Source organism: Galeopterus variegatus, unplaced genomic scaffold (genome assembly GCF_000696425.1).
Source record: "Galeopterus variegatus unplaced genomic scaffold, G_variegatus-3.0.2 Scaffold3597, whole genome shotgun sequence".
Lineage (NCBI taxonomy): Eukaryota > Metazoa > Chordata > Mammalia > Dermoptera > Cynocephalidae > Galeopterus > Galeopterus variegatus.
The window spans coordinates 52,808-69,581 of record NW_007729708.1 but is presented as its reverse complement, the minus strand read 5'-3'; the positions used below and the strand labels follow the sequence as shown (position 1 = coordinate 69,581).

The 16,774-nt window shown below is 36.1% G+C and overlaps 1 protein-coding gene and 1 pseudogene across 1 annotated transcript; both read left to right on the top strand.

The window, feature by feature from the left end:
* Positions 1–3,289: 3,289 nt before the first annotated feature.
* On the top strand, positions 3,290–4,201 carry LOC103601121 (taste receptor type 2 member 42-like). The gene has a single exon (XM_008585502.1). It carries the CDS (start codon positions 3,290–3,292, stop codon positions 4,199–4,201), a length of 912 nt encoding a protein of 303 aa, XP_008583724.1.
* A 4,591-nt stretch (positions 4,202–8,792) lies between these two features.
* LOC103601123 lies at positions 8,793–11,689 on the top strand (annotated as a pseudogene).
* Positions 11,690–16,774: the final 5,085 nt, after the last annotated feature.

Sequence of the window (16,774 nt, the reverse complement as noted above, 5' to 3'; positions counted from 1 at the left end):
TGTCTTTTCACTCTGTTGATTGTTTCTTTTGCTGTGCAGAAGCTTTTTAGTTTGATATAATCCCATTTGTTTATTTTACCTTTAGTCACCTGTGCTTTTGGGGTCCTATTCATGAAGTCTGTACCCACTCCTACTTCCTGGAGTGTTTCCCCTCTGTTTTCTTTAAGGAGTTTTATTGTTTCAGGATGTATATTTAATGCTTTAATCCATTTTGAGTTGATTTTGGTATATGGTGAGAGGTAGGGTCTAGTTTCATTCTCCTACATATGAATATTCAGTTTTCCCAGCACCATTTGTTGAAGAGGCAGTCCCTTCCCTAGTGTGTGGACTTGCTGCCTTTGTCAAAGATCAGATGGTTGTAGGTGTATGGGTTGCTTTCTGGGTTCTCTATTCTATTCCATTGATCCGTGTGTCTGTTTTTATGCCAGTACCATGCTGTTTTGATTATTATAGCTTTGTGATATAAAGTCAGGTAGTGTTATGCCTCCAGCTTTATTTGTTTTGCTCAGGATTGCTTTGGCTATGAATGGTCTTTTGTTATTCCATATAAATGTCTAGATACAATTATAATTGTTGAGCTATGGTAATGTTTTCCTTTAAAAGAGTATTTCTTTTAACCTTTTGTTGACGGTATGAAGAAATGGAAAATAATTTTGCAGATTTATTATGTATGCAGAAACCTTGCTAAATGGTCTATACTAACAATTTATTGTAGAATACTTTTGGACTTTCTATGTAATCTCAATTTTAATGTGTGAATAATGACAGTTTGTATTTTATAATTTATTTCTTTTCTTTTTCTCTTGCTTTACTGTGATTGGTGACAACCTCCAAAAAAAATAGACATGGTAAGATGATTATCTCTGACTTGGTCCCAAACTCCAGGGAATGATTTCAATGTGTCATTGATAACTACAGTGTTTGCTCTAGGTTTTTCTGGACAACTTTTCATCAGGAAAATGCTTATGTCATTATATTCTCAGTTTGCTAAGAGTATTTATTGTAAATGAATGTAGAATTGTATCAAACATTTTTTTCATGATGTGTCTCCTTTAATTTGTTAATGTGTTGAATTACATTAATTAGTTTTCTAATGCTTCATTATTGGGATTTCATTGATTCTTTAGTCCACTGCAGTCTGCCTTCTATTCAGTTGAAGGCCCTTGCTAAGTTAGGTAGGGACCTCCTTGGTACCCAGTCTAGTTTGTAACTGACCTTTCATTAATATCATAAAGTATTGATTACTCTCCTGTAAAACTCCTTGCTCTAAGCTGCTTTGAAACCCTGGTCTCTTGGTTTCCCTCTTCCATCTGCCTGCTTTTTAGTTTTTCCTCTGGGTTCTTCATCCTCTGTGTCCCTCAGGGCCCTTGGAGCCCATAACGTTTTATGGAATCAAGTATGTACTGATGTTCCCAAATCTCTACTTACAGTCCAAATTCCTTTTCTGAGGTGCAGTCACAAACACCCAAGTGCCTCCTCCAACTTTCCATTTGGATGATTTACAGATACTCATCTTTCAACTTTGCTTCTTTCTCTTGCCCTTTGGCTTCTAAACCTGCTCTTCCTCCAGTGATTCCCTCAGGTCTCAGTACTCCCTGCACCCTGGGGACTCCCGGATGTCATCACTGACTTCTCCTCCTTCTTCTAGCCCCAATTCATCATCCAGCCTTATTGATTCTTCCTCTTAAATGCTTCTCGTAGCCACAAAATTCTTTCCAGCTCTAGACATTAATGTGCCTAAAGCTGCCATTTTCCTTTCTAAAATACTACCAAATTTATTTTCATTCAGACTTCCTCTATATAATAAATTTCCTTTTCTTTCCTTTTTTCTTTTCTTTAATTTTCTTGTCTTTTCTCCTTCCTTTCTTCTCTTTCTTTCTCTAAGTTTTAAATATCTGTACAAAATTAAATAATTTTATCCATAAAATAATTTACCAATAGCTCATTATGCAACATCATTCTTGAAATATAACCTTTAAATATTAATTACTAGAATTTAATTGAGGAGTGAGACAGCAACATTGAAAAGAGCCAAGTTTTAAAAATAATTTTTTGAATAATAATGTTGTCTGGCAACACTTGAACTCTAATTACTGATAACAGAATATCTGTTTGCTGACATATAAACCAAGACCAAAATCTATAATTCTGAGTTTATTTCTGATGCATTAACGACTTTTGTCAAAATAATCATTCCTAGAATGCAGAAGAGGTACTTCTGTTTTCTATTTCCTTATTTCATCTGAGAGGATTTTTACCTGTTAATTAAGGCTAAGTTGACAGCATTAAATCTTTGTCCAAAACAAATAGAACATATATAAATAAAGGCAAAGGATAAAACTGGGAATATGTGTAATTTTGAACATGTTACTCTGAGATATTTGAGGATCATTTAGGCTGTAATCACAGTAAATGATCAGTTAGAGGACTTTACTTTCAGAAAAGTAGTTTGGGTTTTAGTGTCTTTTTGAATATTGTTCAATCAGTCCAGAATAAGACTTGGCAGTTTCTTCATGAAATTCTAAGTATCTTCAAGATACAAGGTAAATGTCACTTCCCCTCCTCCACGCCTCCCACAGCAGTGTTTGTGAGTTACCTTTCCTGTGTTCACTTTACATGTTATTCTTAGCTTCATCTCATTGTTTTTTGTTTGTTTGTTTTCACTATTTTATGGGCTTCTTAATGCTTTCTCTCTTTTTTAATAACATGTATTGCATTTGTACAAGGTCAGACACATAGCAGACACTCACAAAATATATCCAATGAATAATAACTAAATTATTTAGATTATTTCTACATCTTTCTATGAAAAACACCACAAAGATATTTAGAACCAAATGGTGTAGTATTTCAGATGAGGAGGAAAGTACAAATAGTGAAAGGGAATCTGACCCATATTTGCATGTTAACATATTTGACTTTAACCTTTGAATCATTACCATACGTGGAAAATTTTACCTGTGCCACTGACAAATGGATACAGAAACTGTTTGGATTAGAATTTAACAGCTCTTTCATAGAAATAAAAACATTTTATGAAGATATGTAAGACTGTATTTCTTAGCAGATCTTTCTGGACTAAGATCAGAATTACAATGAAAGTGGAGAGAAAGCCTTCCTTAAGAGTGCGTGAGACCGTGTCCAACAGCAGGAGGGTTTGACCAAGACTGGAACTGCCGTAAAAGCCATGAAGACAAGCATCACAAATGAGTGCTATTCTGCAACAGTTCGATTGGGAATTTATCAATGAGACAAAGTATTAAATATTTGGATTTTTTTCTCCATGGAGATGCCCACTGGATTGGATAAGATTATTCTGATACTGACAATAGCAGGATTCATAATTGGACTGTCGGGGAATGTGTTCATTGGATTGGTCAACTGCTCTGAATGGGTCAAGAACCGAAAAGTCTCCTTAGCTGACTTCATTATCACCTGCTTGGCAATCTCCAGAATCAGTAATCTGTTGGTGTCAATGTCTTCTTCATGGATTCTGGAACTATCTCCACATCTATCTACCATTTATGAAGTAGCAAAATCTACTTTTATGCTTTGGAGAATAACTAATCACTTGACCACTTGGCTTGCCACCTGCCTAAGCATTTTTTACTTCCTTAAGATAGCCCATTTTTCTCACTCCGTTTTCCTCTGGCTGAAGTGGAGAATGAACCGAGTGGTGCTTGCACTTCTTGTATTTTCTTCCTTCTCACTGATTTTTGATTTTCTGTTGCTGAAACCATTTACTAATCGCTCATTGAATACCTATAAGACAGATGAAAGTAATCTGACTTTACATAAAATTTCCTATATTAAGAACCTGACTCTTCTCAGCTTGAACTATTTTGTCCCCCTTGCTCTGTCCCTGACCTCATTGCTCCTTTTATTTCTGTCCTTGATGAGACACACGAGAAATTTGCAGCTCAACTCTGTGGGTGCCGGAGACCCCACCACAGAGGCCCATAGGAGGGCAATGAAAATGGTGATGTCTTTCCTCTTCCTCTTCATCATTCATTTTCTTTGCACAGAAGTGGCAATGTGGGTATGTTTTATATTTTCGAACAATGAGTACATAAAGTTTGTTATGCTAACATTTTATCTCTTTCCCTCGGGCCACTCATTTATTCTGATTGTGGGGAATAAGAGGCTGCGACAAACAGCCTTGAGGATACTGTGGCATCTTAAGAGCCACCTGCAAAGATAAAATCCATTAGCTTTATAGATAGACTTTCAGGAGTCTTTTCTAAGAGAATACCTTAATAAAGAGCCTTTGAAGATTACTTCTACTGTTTTATTTTTCTACTGGGTTCTTTTAAGTATTGCTGAAATTTTCCCTGACCAGACTGCTTTTGATGATAATTCACAAATGGTCAGCCAATCAAATTTTAAAAGTAATCATTTTTGTTTAGAGCATTGGCAAGCAATATTTTAAAGTCTCAAATAGTACATCAAAGAGAATCTAAATAATGTAACTTTATATGCAAAAGATATGTAATTGCAACTCTGGAAAAAGGCATGTAATTCATTAGAAAGTAAGGTAAGTTATAAGTATTTATTTATTTATCTAGGTAGCTAGCCATGATGAGGATCCAAACCCTTGACCTTAGTGTTACAACATTGTGCTCCAACCTACTAAGCTAATCAGCCAGCCCAAGATAAATGATAAATTTGAGTAGATAGAAGATCTATAAAATGTCCATTAAGAAAACTAATTAAAAAACTAGTCATAGTAGAAAAATCATAACCTCAAAGCTTAAAGGCCTAACTTTTTTTTAAAAAAAGAAAGAAAGAAAAGCAGTGTGTCATTGTTATTAGAGGTCTTGCTGATATTAAGGGAATAAGGTGCTTATGTGAGAATGGGAAAATTTGTAGCACAAAGTAAAATAAATTATCTTTAAGTGGAAACTGAAAACACAAAATTGTAATGCTAATCTTAATTTGAAACCCAAATCATAAACATTTTTGATGTTTTCTAGGCACTTACTAATTTTATTAAATTCAAGAACGTGCAATATGTATTTTTGGAGAGGCAGAAATCAATGTTTCTACCATATTATGTAGTATAACTAAAAATATACAGAAGAATTATCACATAATTCAGAATCATATCAATATTGCTACTACAAAAAGCAAAACAATTATACTTTAAGAATGATTATGTTTGTGTGTGTGCATGTGACATGCTTTGTGTTGCAGTCTGATCACTGGAGTTCTTAGAGAAACAAATAGAAACGATGTCAGTAAGGAAGGCACAGAAAGCAAATTTATAACAGAATGCCACATGTTTATTGTAAATTTTGTACATGCATATGTATATGTAGTGCTGTTTTAACTGTGATAATCTACATTTAGATAAGGTAACTATAAATAGTAAATAGGTTAAGGGCGGGAAAATTTACTGTAAAACTTGGAATATGATGATATGGATTATAACATTGTACAGATGCATCACATGTATACATAGTAGAATCCTTTAACAATGAAGATTCTTTTAAGGGCTTACCTTTGATATAGTCTTTATATTGTGCGAGAGTAAAGAAACAAAAAGCAGCAATTAAATGATAAATATGTGCTTGTAAGCTAATCTTGACAGAGTCAGAGGTAAGGGCACCACTCTAGGGCTGTGCCCTGGAGCTGGGAATGATGTTAGAATTATTAACATTTCTCCCCGCATATGTATATAAAACTAACCTACATGTGCATCTGGACTATGTGGTGCTTGCATGTATCAGTAATAATAATGATGTTGATGATGGTTTTAATGATAATACAGCATTTATTTTACTTAATAGTTTGCATTTTTCAAAATAAAATGTACGTATATTATTTTGGACACTAACGATATTTTACCAAAGATTGTAGTTGTAATTATCTTGCCTTGGCAAAGGTAATGTGTAAATCAACCTGAATATATTTTAGACTTAGATATTGTTTGCTTTGTCTAGAAGATATTCTTTGACATAGATGACTTACAGACAACCTTGTACTCTTCACAAGATGATAACCAAAAACATCATTTAGTTTGGGGCCGGCCCGGTGGCGCACTGGATAAGTGCACCGCTTGGGAAGCGCGGTGGCGCTCCCGCCTGAGGGTTCGGATCCCACATGCAGACCGGTTCCCGCTCACTGGCTGAGCGAGGCGCGGGAGCAATGCCGAGGGTTGCAATCCCATTGCCGGTCCCCAGTCCGGTACGGGGGCGACACTGAGGGTTGCGATCCGTTGCCGGACACGGAAAAAGACAAAAGACAAAAAACAAAAAAACAACAAAACAAAACATTATTTAGTTTGCTGTATTAGTACACTTTTCTTTGGTAAGCCAGATAAAATAATTAAGCCAATTTACAAGCAAGCCTTGCTTCTAATAAGTGAGCCTTAGGGGTAAATGAGTAAACAGCTAGCTGTAATCCACACGTAGGCAGCAATGTTAGGGAAATGGAACTACAAGGATCAGGGCACTATTCTTGACAACAGATGCAAAGCAAAGGACTAGTAAAAGAAGCCCAGGCCATAGGCTGGGGTTATTGCAATTGAGGTATTGTAATCTGTGTATTTGAATGAAAAGTGAGATCAAGCTGTTCATCCCATAACAAGGCCTTTGGAGGACTCAGCTGCAGCCAAGCCGCAATCTAAGAGCCATTCCCAACACATGCATTGCCAGTCCCGTGAAGCCTGGAGAAGAAAGACTGTCAGGATTATATGCTACCCTGGGACCAAAGTGATGGAGAAAGGGGGGGGATTATTACTGATTCTTGTTGACTACCCTTCTGTCATCCACCAAATAAACGTTCATTGTAAGCGTCTGCATGTAATGATTATTTATTTCAATTCATCCAGCCAGGTAATTTATAGGAGAGTAACAAATAACCTGTTTCTGTTGCTGAAATCCTCATATTTCTGATCTGCAGGTCTAGTTCTGATGGCATCTGATAAGACATAAATCAGGTACACCAAGGCATGCTTTCTTGAACCCTACTGAATGTATTTGTCAGATAGAAACCCATACCTATCCTGATCTCTAAAAAAGAGGTGTACCAATTTCCTCAATGTCTCAGGTGCTTATTATCTGCTATTTCTAAGTGGGTGGATTCTCCTAGCAAAATCTTGGTTAGACTCCATCTTCTCTGCGCCAGGGTCATGCTTTACTGGATGTTCGCATCGCTGCACAGTCATTCTCAATTCTCTTATTACAGACACTGGGTAATATGTTGTCTAGAGTCATCTATTTCCTACTCAGGACCCTAAGACAACCTCCCCAAGAACAAACAGACTTGAAAGTCTGTTGGATGAATTTGAGAAAAATAAATAGGCAACTGTTTTTGTCTCCTTAGACACCAGATCCCATTTCATAACTTTTCAAATTTTTCTTGAAACAAACAAACAAACAAAAAACAATATAAATGCAGCCTCAGAAGACTGAGAAAATTCCCAACCATTCTTATTTTGAGCACTAGGCTCTAATGCTTGTCATTGTAGGGGTTGGTGTTAAAAAGTTAGACTGGCCCTATCTTAGGCTTGTCATGAGGAAGAGCCAGTGGAGATGTTTCCTTCTAAGGATTTTGAGGAAAAAAACTGCAGCCCTCAGTTTTGGAAATGGAAGGGGTACGCTAAGTGAAACAAAAGTCTGCAATGAAACGTGAAAGGAATGTTCATGGATGGCAGTGACTAAGCTTTCCATGTGCAAAAGATGAAATCTCTGTCCTTTCAAGCTGGTTACTTCTTGGGTTAGGGTTCAGCCAAAGAAACACTGAAAGTCTCTCTCAACCGAAAAAACACAAAGGCCCCTACTTTAATTTAGTAATTCTCAAAGTAGTTGTTGCTAAGTTCAATGTATAAAAGTTCCAAGTTGTGATTCAAAAGAACCAGGAGGCTATTTCTTTGCTCATAAATAAACAGAAAAGCTTGCTATTGAAGGGGCAGAGAGAGCATCGCAGGTACGCAGTGCTTGTTGCTGGCTACTCCGAGACTATTGGGAGTCCTAAAAATGTGAGCAAGGGGAGTGGGAGAAACAACAGAAAGAGGCAAATGTACAGCTGCACATGTTATTTCACCGGAGGTGTCATAGACACAGGGATAAAACAGGAAGGATTTAAAGAGACTGTATGATTTAAGCCCCCTCCTCCCCCAAAAAGGTAGTGTTAATGATAGGAGCGCGTAGGATCTTCAGTTAAATCACTTTTATTTATATTCACATAAGCAGTAGCTCATTACTAGGTAAGTATTACTCAATATCACATGGGAAGTCAGTGTTGTGTTTGCATTAGGGTGAAGTGGACTTCTGAATGTATTTTCTCACTATTCTTTGGGGGAAATGCCGTTCTTTATACTGATGAATTATGAAATTAATGTTCATAAATTTTCTGATTTCAATTATAGTCATGATTATGTTTAGATTAATTACTTAGGATTGTCACTATAGTATATACATAAATTTAATTAATCATTATTTGCCCAAACACTCTGTAACAAAGTATCTTATACATATAATAACACTCTCTCATGTGTAACACAACTATTTGAAGAATGAAGAATATAAAGGCAGTTCGACTCAGGAGCTCAGATGGATCTGTATTTATGCAGATTTTTAAAAATGTGATTATTAATTTGGATTTTGAGCTCAACTAATAGTATGTGGCATTGGTGATTTTTATACTTGTTATTGCATCCCTTATACTGAGTTTCTTCTTCAGTGTAACTGTGAACTCAAATGTTCTTTAATGGCTTAAGTATCTCCTGACCGACTTATTTTCTGTTTTTTTTTGTTTGTTTGTTTGATTCTTTTGGTCATTGCTAAACCATGCCTCCCAATGGAGTCTTCTTCTCAAGTATTCTTTGTACTACTTTCAGAGCATTTCTGAAAATATTAGTAATCTGTAGGGTCATCTTGCTTCCCAAGGCATGAAATCTAGAGTTTTCTAGGAATCTCCAACACCCAGGACTAGAAGTAGTTTCTTTTAGTGAAGAAAAGTACAAAGGTCCCCACATCTTGGGTGCTAGGACTGCATGATTTTTTCTGATTCTCTACGACTTCCAAATTGAGCCAGAAACATTATAGAACAGTGTTGTGTTTTTCAGGATTTGTATGGAAATCTCTCATGAGTTCATATATTAGTTGTAAAAGTTTCTCTAGTTTTGAGTTACTTTCTTTTCTTGCTCTAGTATTTGTTTCACAGTAAAGTCTTATTCATTTTCTCTGCTCCCAGTAGAATTACCAACTCAATTAGCACTCATTCATTTAACAATTATTGAAGACCTCTATTTGCCAGGCCCTTTCTGTTCTATGAAATGGAAATAGATCAATGAAAAACAACTAAAAAGTCCCTTCCCTCACGGAGCTTATGTTATTGCTGAGATAATTGGTGATCAGGGTTATATGTCAACCAGAATCAAACGTGGCTGAATGGTGAACACATTGTCAGAGAACAAGTGGGAAAAATCCTATCTTGTTCCTGGAGAATATTCAAAGATTTGCAGCTGGTGGGTAGAAAGATTTATGCTTGGGTTCGGGAGGCACTGCAAGGCACACATGGAGGACCTCTCAGTGAGTGTGAACAACATACACCAGGTCAATTAAATCAAAATCCCCAGGGTGGCTCATGGGCATCAATTTTTTTTTTTTAAATCTCTGAAGCTAATTCCAATGTGCAATCAAGGTTAAAACCATTTTATTGGAGTAACAAACAGTCCAAATAAATAATATAAAATAAGGTGTATTTTTCTGTGAATTAATTTTTTGAGACAAAGAATTTTACCAAAGGAAGAATTAATGAAAAGAGGAACCTCCCTCCCATGATCCCCCCCCCACGTTTTTGCCACTTTTCTATCTTATTTTTGTCTTACTATTTTTTTCCTTGCACCCAATAATAGCTTGTTCAGAATCAAATAGCCAGTAACTTATCAGAAACCAAGTTCAAAAATTCAGGAAACTAACTCAGATCTAGGTACGATTTTGGTACCTTTGCACATGCTTTTACATCATTTTGTAAAATCATTTCCTTTTTAATCTATTTCTTCAAGAAATCATAAAAGCTCCGAGACCCAAGCCAACTGTTAACTGTTAACTATTGACTGGAGATTTTGTAGCACCCTCCTCTGTGTTGTAATTTCATTTTGATCCAATTTTTGTCAATTCAATAGTAATAGCTTGCATAATGTTTTGTTCCACTACTCTGTGAGCTACTTGATGTTACTTCTTTTTGTTGATAGAACTGAAATATAATGGAGTTTATTTAATGGAACTAATGAATGTGTATATTACAGAGATTATTTTCAGAGAATTCTATTAAAATTCAGATATTCAAATCTAAAAGATATTGAGTTTCATTTGAGAAGGAAAGTACAAATCAGTGTAAAGAAATCTGTCTGATATTTGCATGTTTGCATACCTAACTTCACCCTTCCAGATGTCCCCACAAGCGGAAAATTGCTACCAGTGCCAGTGATGACTGGGCACATCTACTGTTTAATTTGTAAATCAATAGCTGATTGAAAGTAAAGTGTTTCATTAAGTTCTGTGAGACTGGACCTCCTTGCACATATTTTGGGCCTATGGCTGGAATCAGTATAAAAAAGAGAAAGATCTTTTGTGAAGATAAGTGAGATGGTATCAAATAGCAGAATGTTCTAAGTTACTTTGAGTATTTTAAATATAAAAGTGAAAAGTATCCAACTGGATATTATTCTGAAACATTTTGACAGCAAAAGGATTAGTGAAACATGATATTAGCTTCCTGGATTTCTTTCTACAGAAATGCCGTCTGGAACTGAAAATATCCTTCGATAATTGGAGCAATAGGAGAATTCATAATCAGAATATTGGGGAGTTGATTCATTGTGCTAGTTAACTGCTGAGCGCATCCTCACCAGCCTCGTTATCTCCAGAATCAGCTATTTGATTTATTTGCAGTAGTATTATGGCCACATCTATATGCCATCGATAAACTAGTGAAATTTACTGGTATTTTTTGGACACTGACCAATCACTTAGCTAGCTGGTTTGCAATCTAAGTGTTTTTTACTTCTTTAAAACAGCCAATTTCTCCCAGCCCTGCTTCATCTGGTTGAGAATGAGGATTAGAGTACCACTTGTACTCTCCATGGGGTCTCTGCTCCTACTGTTTTTCAATCTTGTATTAACAGATGCATTTAATGGCTTCTGGATTAATGTCTGTAAAAGATATGAAAGAAAATCAACTTGGTCTTCAGATGTAAGATGTTAAGATACTCTGTCTCTTAACAGCTTCACTGTTACCAGCTTGATCTACTTAGTCCCCTTTCTTCTGTACCTGATCTCACTGCTCCTTTTATTTCTGTCCTTGATGAGACATGTCAGGAATTTGCAGCTCCCCTCCATGGGCTCAAAGAACCTCAGCACACAGGCCCATAAAAGGCCCATACAAGTGGTGGTGTCCTTCCTCCTCCTCTTCATGGTTCACTTTTCTTCTATCCTACTGACAGGTTGGATTTTCCTTACACTGCAGAATCATCAGGCCAATTTCTTTCTTGGGTTAACATCAATTATTTTCTTTGGGCCACTCATCCTAATTTTGGGAAAGAGCAAGCTAAGAAGACTGCCTTGGGACTACTGCAGCATCTTAAGAGCCACCCAAGAAGAGTGAACCTTTAGCTTCATAGACTTTTCCATAATTCCCTACGTTCCAGGGGAATAAATGAGGAGACACTGAAGATCCATTTTAACTTCTGTTTTTCTCACTGGATTCTTTTAGGTACCATTGAGCATCATAAAATTTTTCTAGAATCAACTATAAACTAAAATTTACTCACAAAACCAGCTGATGCAATATTGGATTTTTAAAATCAAGCATTTTTGTCACTGTAACACTTGCTAGCAACAAGGAAATATATGACAATATGAATGTAAAATATATAATGCAACATGTATTTTTTATTTTATATGCTCTGGTAAATGTGTAATTACATTCATATGTGAGGAAAAAACACTAATATTTAGAAATAAAAATCCCCTCCAATCTGGAGTGAGTGGAATATTTGTATAACACTAAATGAAAAATTGATTAAGGACTAAAAATTTTCAAAGCACATAATCTCATAACAACAGATATAGCTTCTAAAATGAAAGAGCATTCTATCACTAGGAATCCAGGTAGGAATCCAAACTAGCTTACCTTTGTAGGATAAAAGAGAAAGCAACTAAATTTATAAAAAGAAATCAAGTAATTATCCCTGAGTGCATAATAATGCTTATATTTCTACTCTACATGGGCCAAAATCACACTTTGACACTGAGCTTGCGTGTGTGTGTGTGCTTGTGTATGTAAGGATATATTTTTGTCATATCATGAATACTAGTGTTCCTTGTCAGAAAAAACTAACACAGGTAACTCACCAGGAATAAGAACAGAAAGTTTATAAGAGAATATCATATATTTGCATGAATTTTAGACATGTTTGTGTGTTTATAGTGCTGAGCTGATGTTTATAATAAAATAATTTAAATTAAATCAACGTAGCTGAAAATGGATGTAATCTTAAAGCCAGCAGGTGGTAAAAACTGTGCTTGCTCATATTACAATTTTGAATAAAATAGCTTATAATACAGTAACTTTTAGAGATGATAATTGTAAACATATTTAAAAACTATTAATGAAGAAATCTGTTAGTGTTTTTAATTGTCATAATTTTCAATGATAGAAGCAAACAAAAACAAAAAGAAACTGTAGAAAATAAATGTTGAAAATATGTTGGTTGTAAGTTCAATTTGATGGAGCACTAGGTTAGTGGCAGATACTGACAGGAATGTAAGAATCATAAGGGCTTTAAAGTGCTCTTACTCCAGGAAGATGTGCTGTCCGGTGCTCTGATGTATCGATGATGATCATGATGATACATGTATGTCCAGACCTATATAGATATTTAGGTTTTAAAAACTCCATTCATTATGTTAGACACTGTATAAGAAATTTCCTAATGATTATCACTAGGATTATCTTTCTTTAGAAAAGGTAAAATTAAAATTGCTCTGGCTATATTTAGTTTCAGATAGTGAGGATAATTTGGTTTAGAATGCACCCCTTTCGATAAAAAAGTTAAGGATTACTTATCAGAAGATGTACCTATTAGAAGATGCTAAGAATATTTAGTTTTTAGTCTTTAGATTTACATTTTAATATTACTAAACTTTCTTTAATGACTAAGATAAAAGATTTAAACGATTATGCACACCTCTTGCTTCTGTGAGTGGAATTTAGCAGTCTGTGTCTCATTAGGACTAAGTCCTCACTTCTCAAGTACTAACCTTGCAGAGCTGGAGCTATGAAGAGCAGAGTCCTATTTCTGATTATAGAAGCACAAATAATTATTATTAAAAAATGAAGTATGGATCATAGGCTGGGCAAGTGGCTACTAATGTACTGCATTCTCCCTATTAAAATGGCATTTTGAGATTAAGGTCTGCATTACCACTTTCCACAACAAGAGCCTGAGTTGGAGACCAGAGCCATGATACAGGAAAACTACTACTATCACATCCATAGCTAGCTAGTCTCATGCAATCTGGAGAGAATTGTATTGTATTCTACCCTGGGACCAAATAATTAGGGAAAGAAAATGACTGTCATTGCTTTCTTGCTAATTGCTTGCTCCTAAAATAAACTTTTTATAGTCTTGATGTCATAAGTTTTTTTTTCCCCCCAGTTTGGTCACTATTGGTTTATAGAAGAGTTGCAAATAATCTTCTTCTAATGACAAAAGAGTCTTATTATACTTGAGCCCTGCCTTAGGCCTAGAACTTAAGTTGTAAAGATACTTTAGAGCATTCAAACCATGTTGTCTTGAATTTTACTCAAAGGAAACATCTCAGGGGAAATATGCATGGATCAATACACATTTCAGATAATGTGATAATCTCTGTTGAATCTGTGATAATTCAAGGTGGTTTGCTACTGCTTTTGATTAACCTCATGTCCTTTGAAGCAGGGACTTCCTTAATTAAAGTACAGAAAGAGGGGGGCCATCTGCAAAACCCATATTTCGACAGTCTATTCACCCGTAACATTGGTTAAGGCCATCTATAGTGACCTATGCCCTGAGCTGGACTGCCAAGAACAAATAATTTTGAAAATTGATCAGATGGGTGGTTTGATCAATTCAGAAAAAAGTTAGACAATATTTTGAGGGCAGGATTATTTGTAAAAAAATCCCAAGTAACAGTTGGACTATTATCAATTTCAGCCATTTGAGGGGCACCAATGTAGATACAGCTTCAGAAGACAGAAGGCACTATACTAACATGTGTACTGCTACCCTTATTCCTTAGCTCCATATTTAAATAAATTAGTTTTAGAAATAATTTCTTTTACATACTTGATGTTTAAAGCCATAAAAATCTTCAAGATTTTCTAATGTTCACTGCAGACCCCTAATCGGGATAGAAACTGGCAGGGGTGCCTTCAGATATCCTGCACTTAAGTTACTAAGAATTTCATAGTTTCTTCTTTTCATTTGTAGTAGGCACTTGGGAAAGTCCTTTGGCCTTTCGTTTGTCCTCAGAGCATTGCTAAGACCTGTATTTGTGGGGACTGGGGGTGGGGGAGGTTTACTTCAGCTTTTAAGGTAATAAGCTTGCTAAGCAACAGCCTATCAAGTTGTTTTAGTCTGCTCACGCTGCTAAGACAGTAAATAAATTTATTTTTTACAGTTCTGGAGGCTGGGAAGTGCAAGATCAATGCACTGGCAAATTCAGTGTCTGGCAAGGGCCCACTTCCTTGTTCACAGATGGCTGTCTTTTCACTGTAACCTCACGTGGTAGATGAGACAAAGGAACTCTCTCTGGGTTTCCTTTAAAAAAGGTACTAATCCCATTCGTGAAGACTCCATACTCATGACCTACTCACCTCCCAAAGGCCTCATTTCCTAGTACCATCACCTTGGGGGTTAGAATTTCAACATATGAATTTGCAAGAGGGGACACATTCAGACTATAGCACAAGTGTTCTTGTTGAAATTGCAAGAAAATTCCCTACACCCATGTATTACCCATGGTAATCCAGGTAATAGACTGATGTGACTCAACCCAACAGTTGTTGGGAATTCTAAGAGTCCTTAGAGGAGTTCTTTTCTTGGTCCACTTTCTTGGAACCTCCCACATCTAGTCTTTAGACTACTTTCCAGGCTCAAAGTTGCTGGTGTCAGGATTTTTCTTTTCCTTACCCTTTGTCCCTGTATTTCTCAACATTCATTCCTACCCTTCTATGCCTCTGCATGTAGACTATATTTTCTTCTTGACTCTCAAAATGCTTCTGATGCTCCACCAAAAAATATCCCATTAAAAGCAAACTGCAAGATTTTATAACAAAAATTGCCTTAGGGGACCAACAAGTTTGGCTCCAAAATTTAAGATTGTATGATCTCTGCTCCATGGTGAAAGGGAAGTGTTTCCTTTCCATACTAGGGAAAATGTCCTTTCCTCTCCCTCCCTTTGCTCCCCTTCCACCTACTCTACCCTCAAATAAAATAGGCCAATAGACCTTAGGCAGCTGAGAGTATAGAATATTTGAATTTACATATCAAATCTTGTTTAATATTTATATTCTAGTACAGAAGGCCCTCAATAATTATACTAAAAAAAAAAAAAAGAAATCACCAACTATTACTCAGGTTAATACAAAGGGTCTTCAAAAATTTCATGGAAAGATTTGTATTATCTTTTAACTTTATTTTTACAAAAAAATTTTGAAGTACTGTTGTACTTCTGTTTGGAAATTTGAGAAAGGAAACAGGATCATTTGGAATTATGTACACATTTAAAAAAATTAAACCACCTATGAAAATATATTTTTAGGGGTAACTGAAGATTCAATTGTGGTGACCTTAGGAAGTTACTTAACCTCTTTAAATCTGAGTTTTCTTATTTGAAAAATGATGATAAAAATATTTTCCTTAAAGAGTACATGTGAGAATAATGGAGATCATCTATATAAATAACTTTTTATAGTTCCTGGAAAGCACTAAAAACTCAATAAAATTTTAAAATGATGCTGACGGTGATGATATGCTCTTTTTTTTTTGTCTTTTTTCATGTCCGGCAACAGACCGCAACCCTCAGTGTCGCGCCCATACTGGACCGGGACCGGCAACGGGATTGCAACCCTCGGTGTTGCTCCCACGCCTCGCTCAGCCAGTGAGCGGGAACCGGTCTGCATGTGGGATCCGAACCCTCAGCGGGAGCGCCACCGTGCTCCCAAGCGGCGCACTGTAGCAGTGCGCCACCGGGCCGGCCCAATGATATGCTCTTTTAGTCAAGTAACCACACATATTTTTACTTTGAATTAAAAAAAAAAAAGTGGTTGAGTCAGGGCAAAAATCTTGTTTTCTCTCCCAGGAAACTTCATTGAATTGTATCATGTGGGAGGAAAAATACACATCAAGGTTTAAGGGCAAATATGAAGAGTAAATGGTAAATCAAGGAGCTTACATTTAGTTCCTAATATACATATGCTCATACTATAGGGTGTAAAACTGGGTAGTATACAGTATTATCCCTCACAGAGCTTAAAATCTAGTTGGAGGATATGATAAATACTAAGTCTGCTAAAATGCCTTAGCTTCTTCAGTGTGACAAATGACTGATATGACAAAAAAAAAGTTGAAGAAAGCATATGTTCATGCAGCCACCCAAATATTTGCCCCTTACGTTAACATGACTCACTTTATTGCCAATAAATTGGGATTTCTCAGACCATGGCAAATATTGATTCAGAAGTCCCTAACTCTCTGTCACCCTTTCAGGGCTAAGGGCAG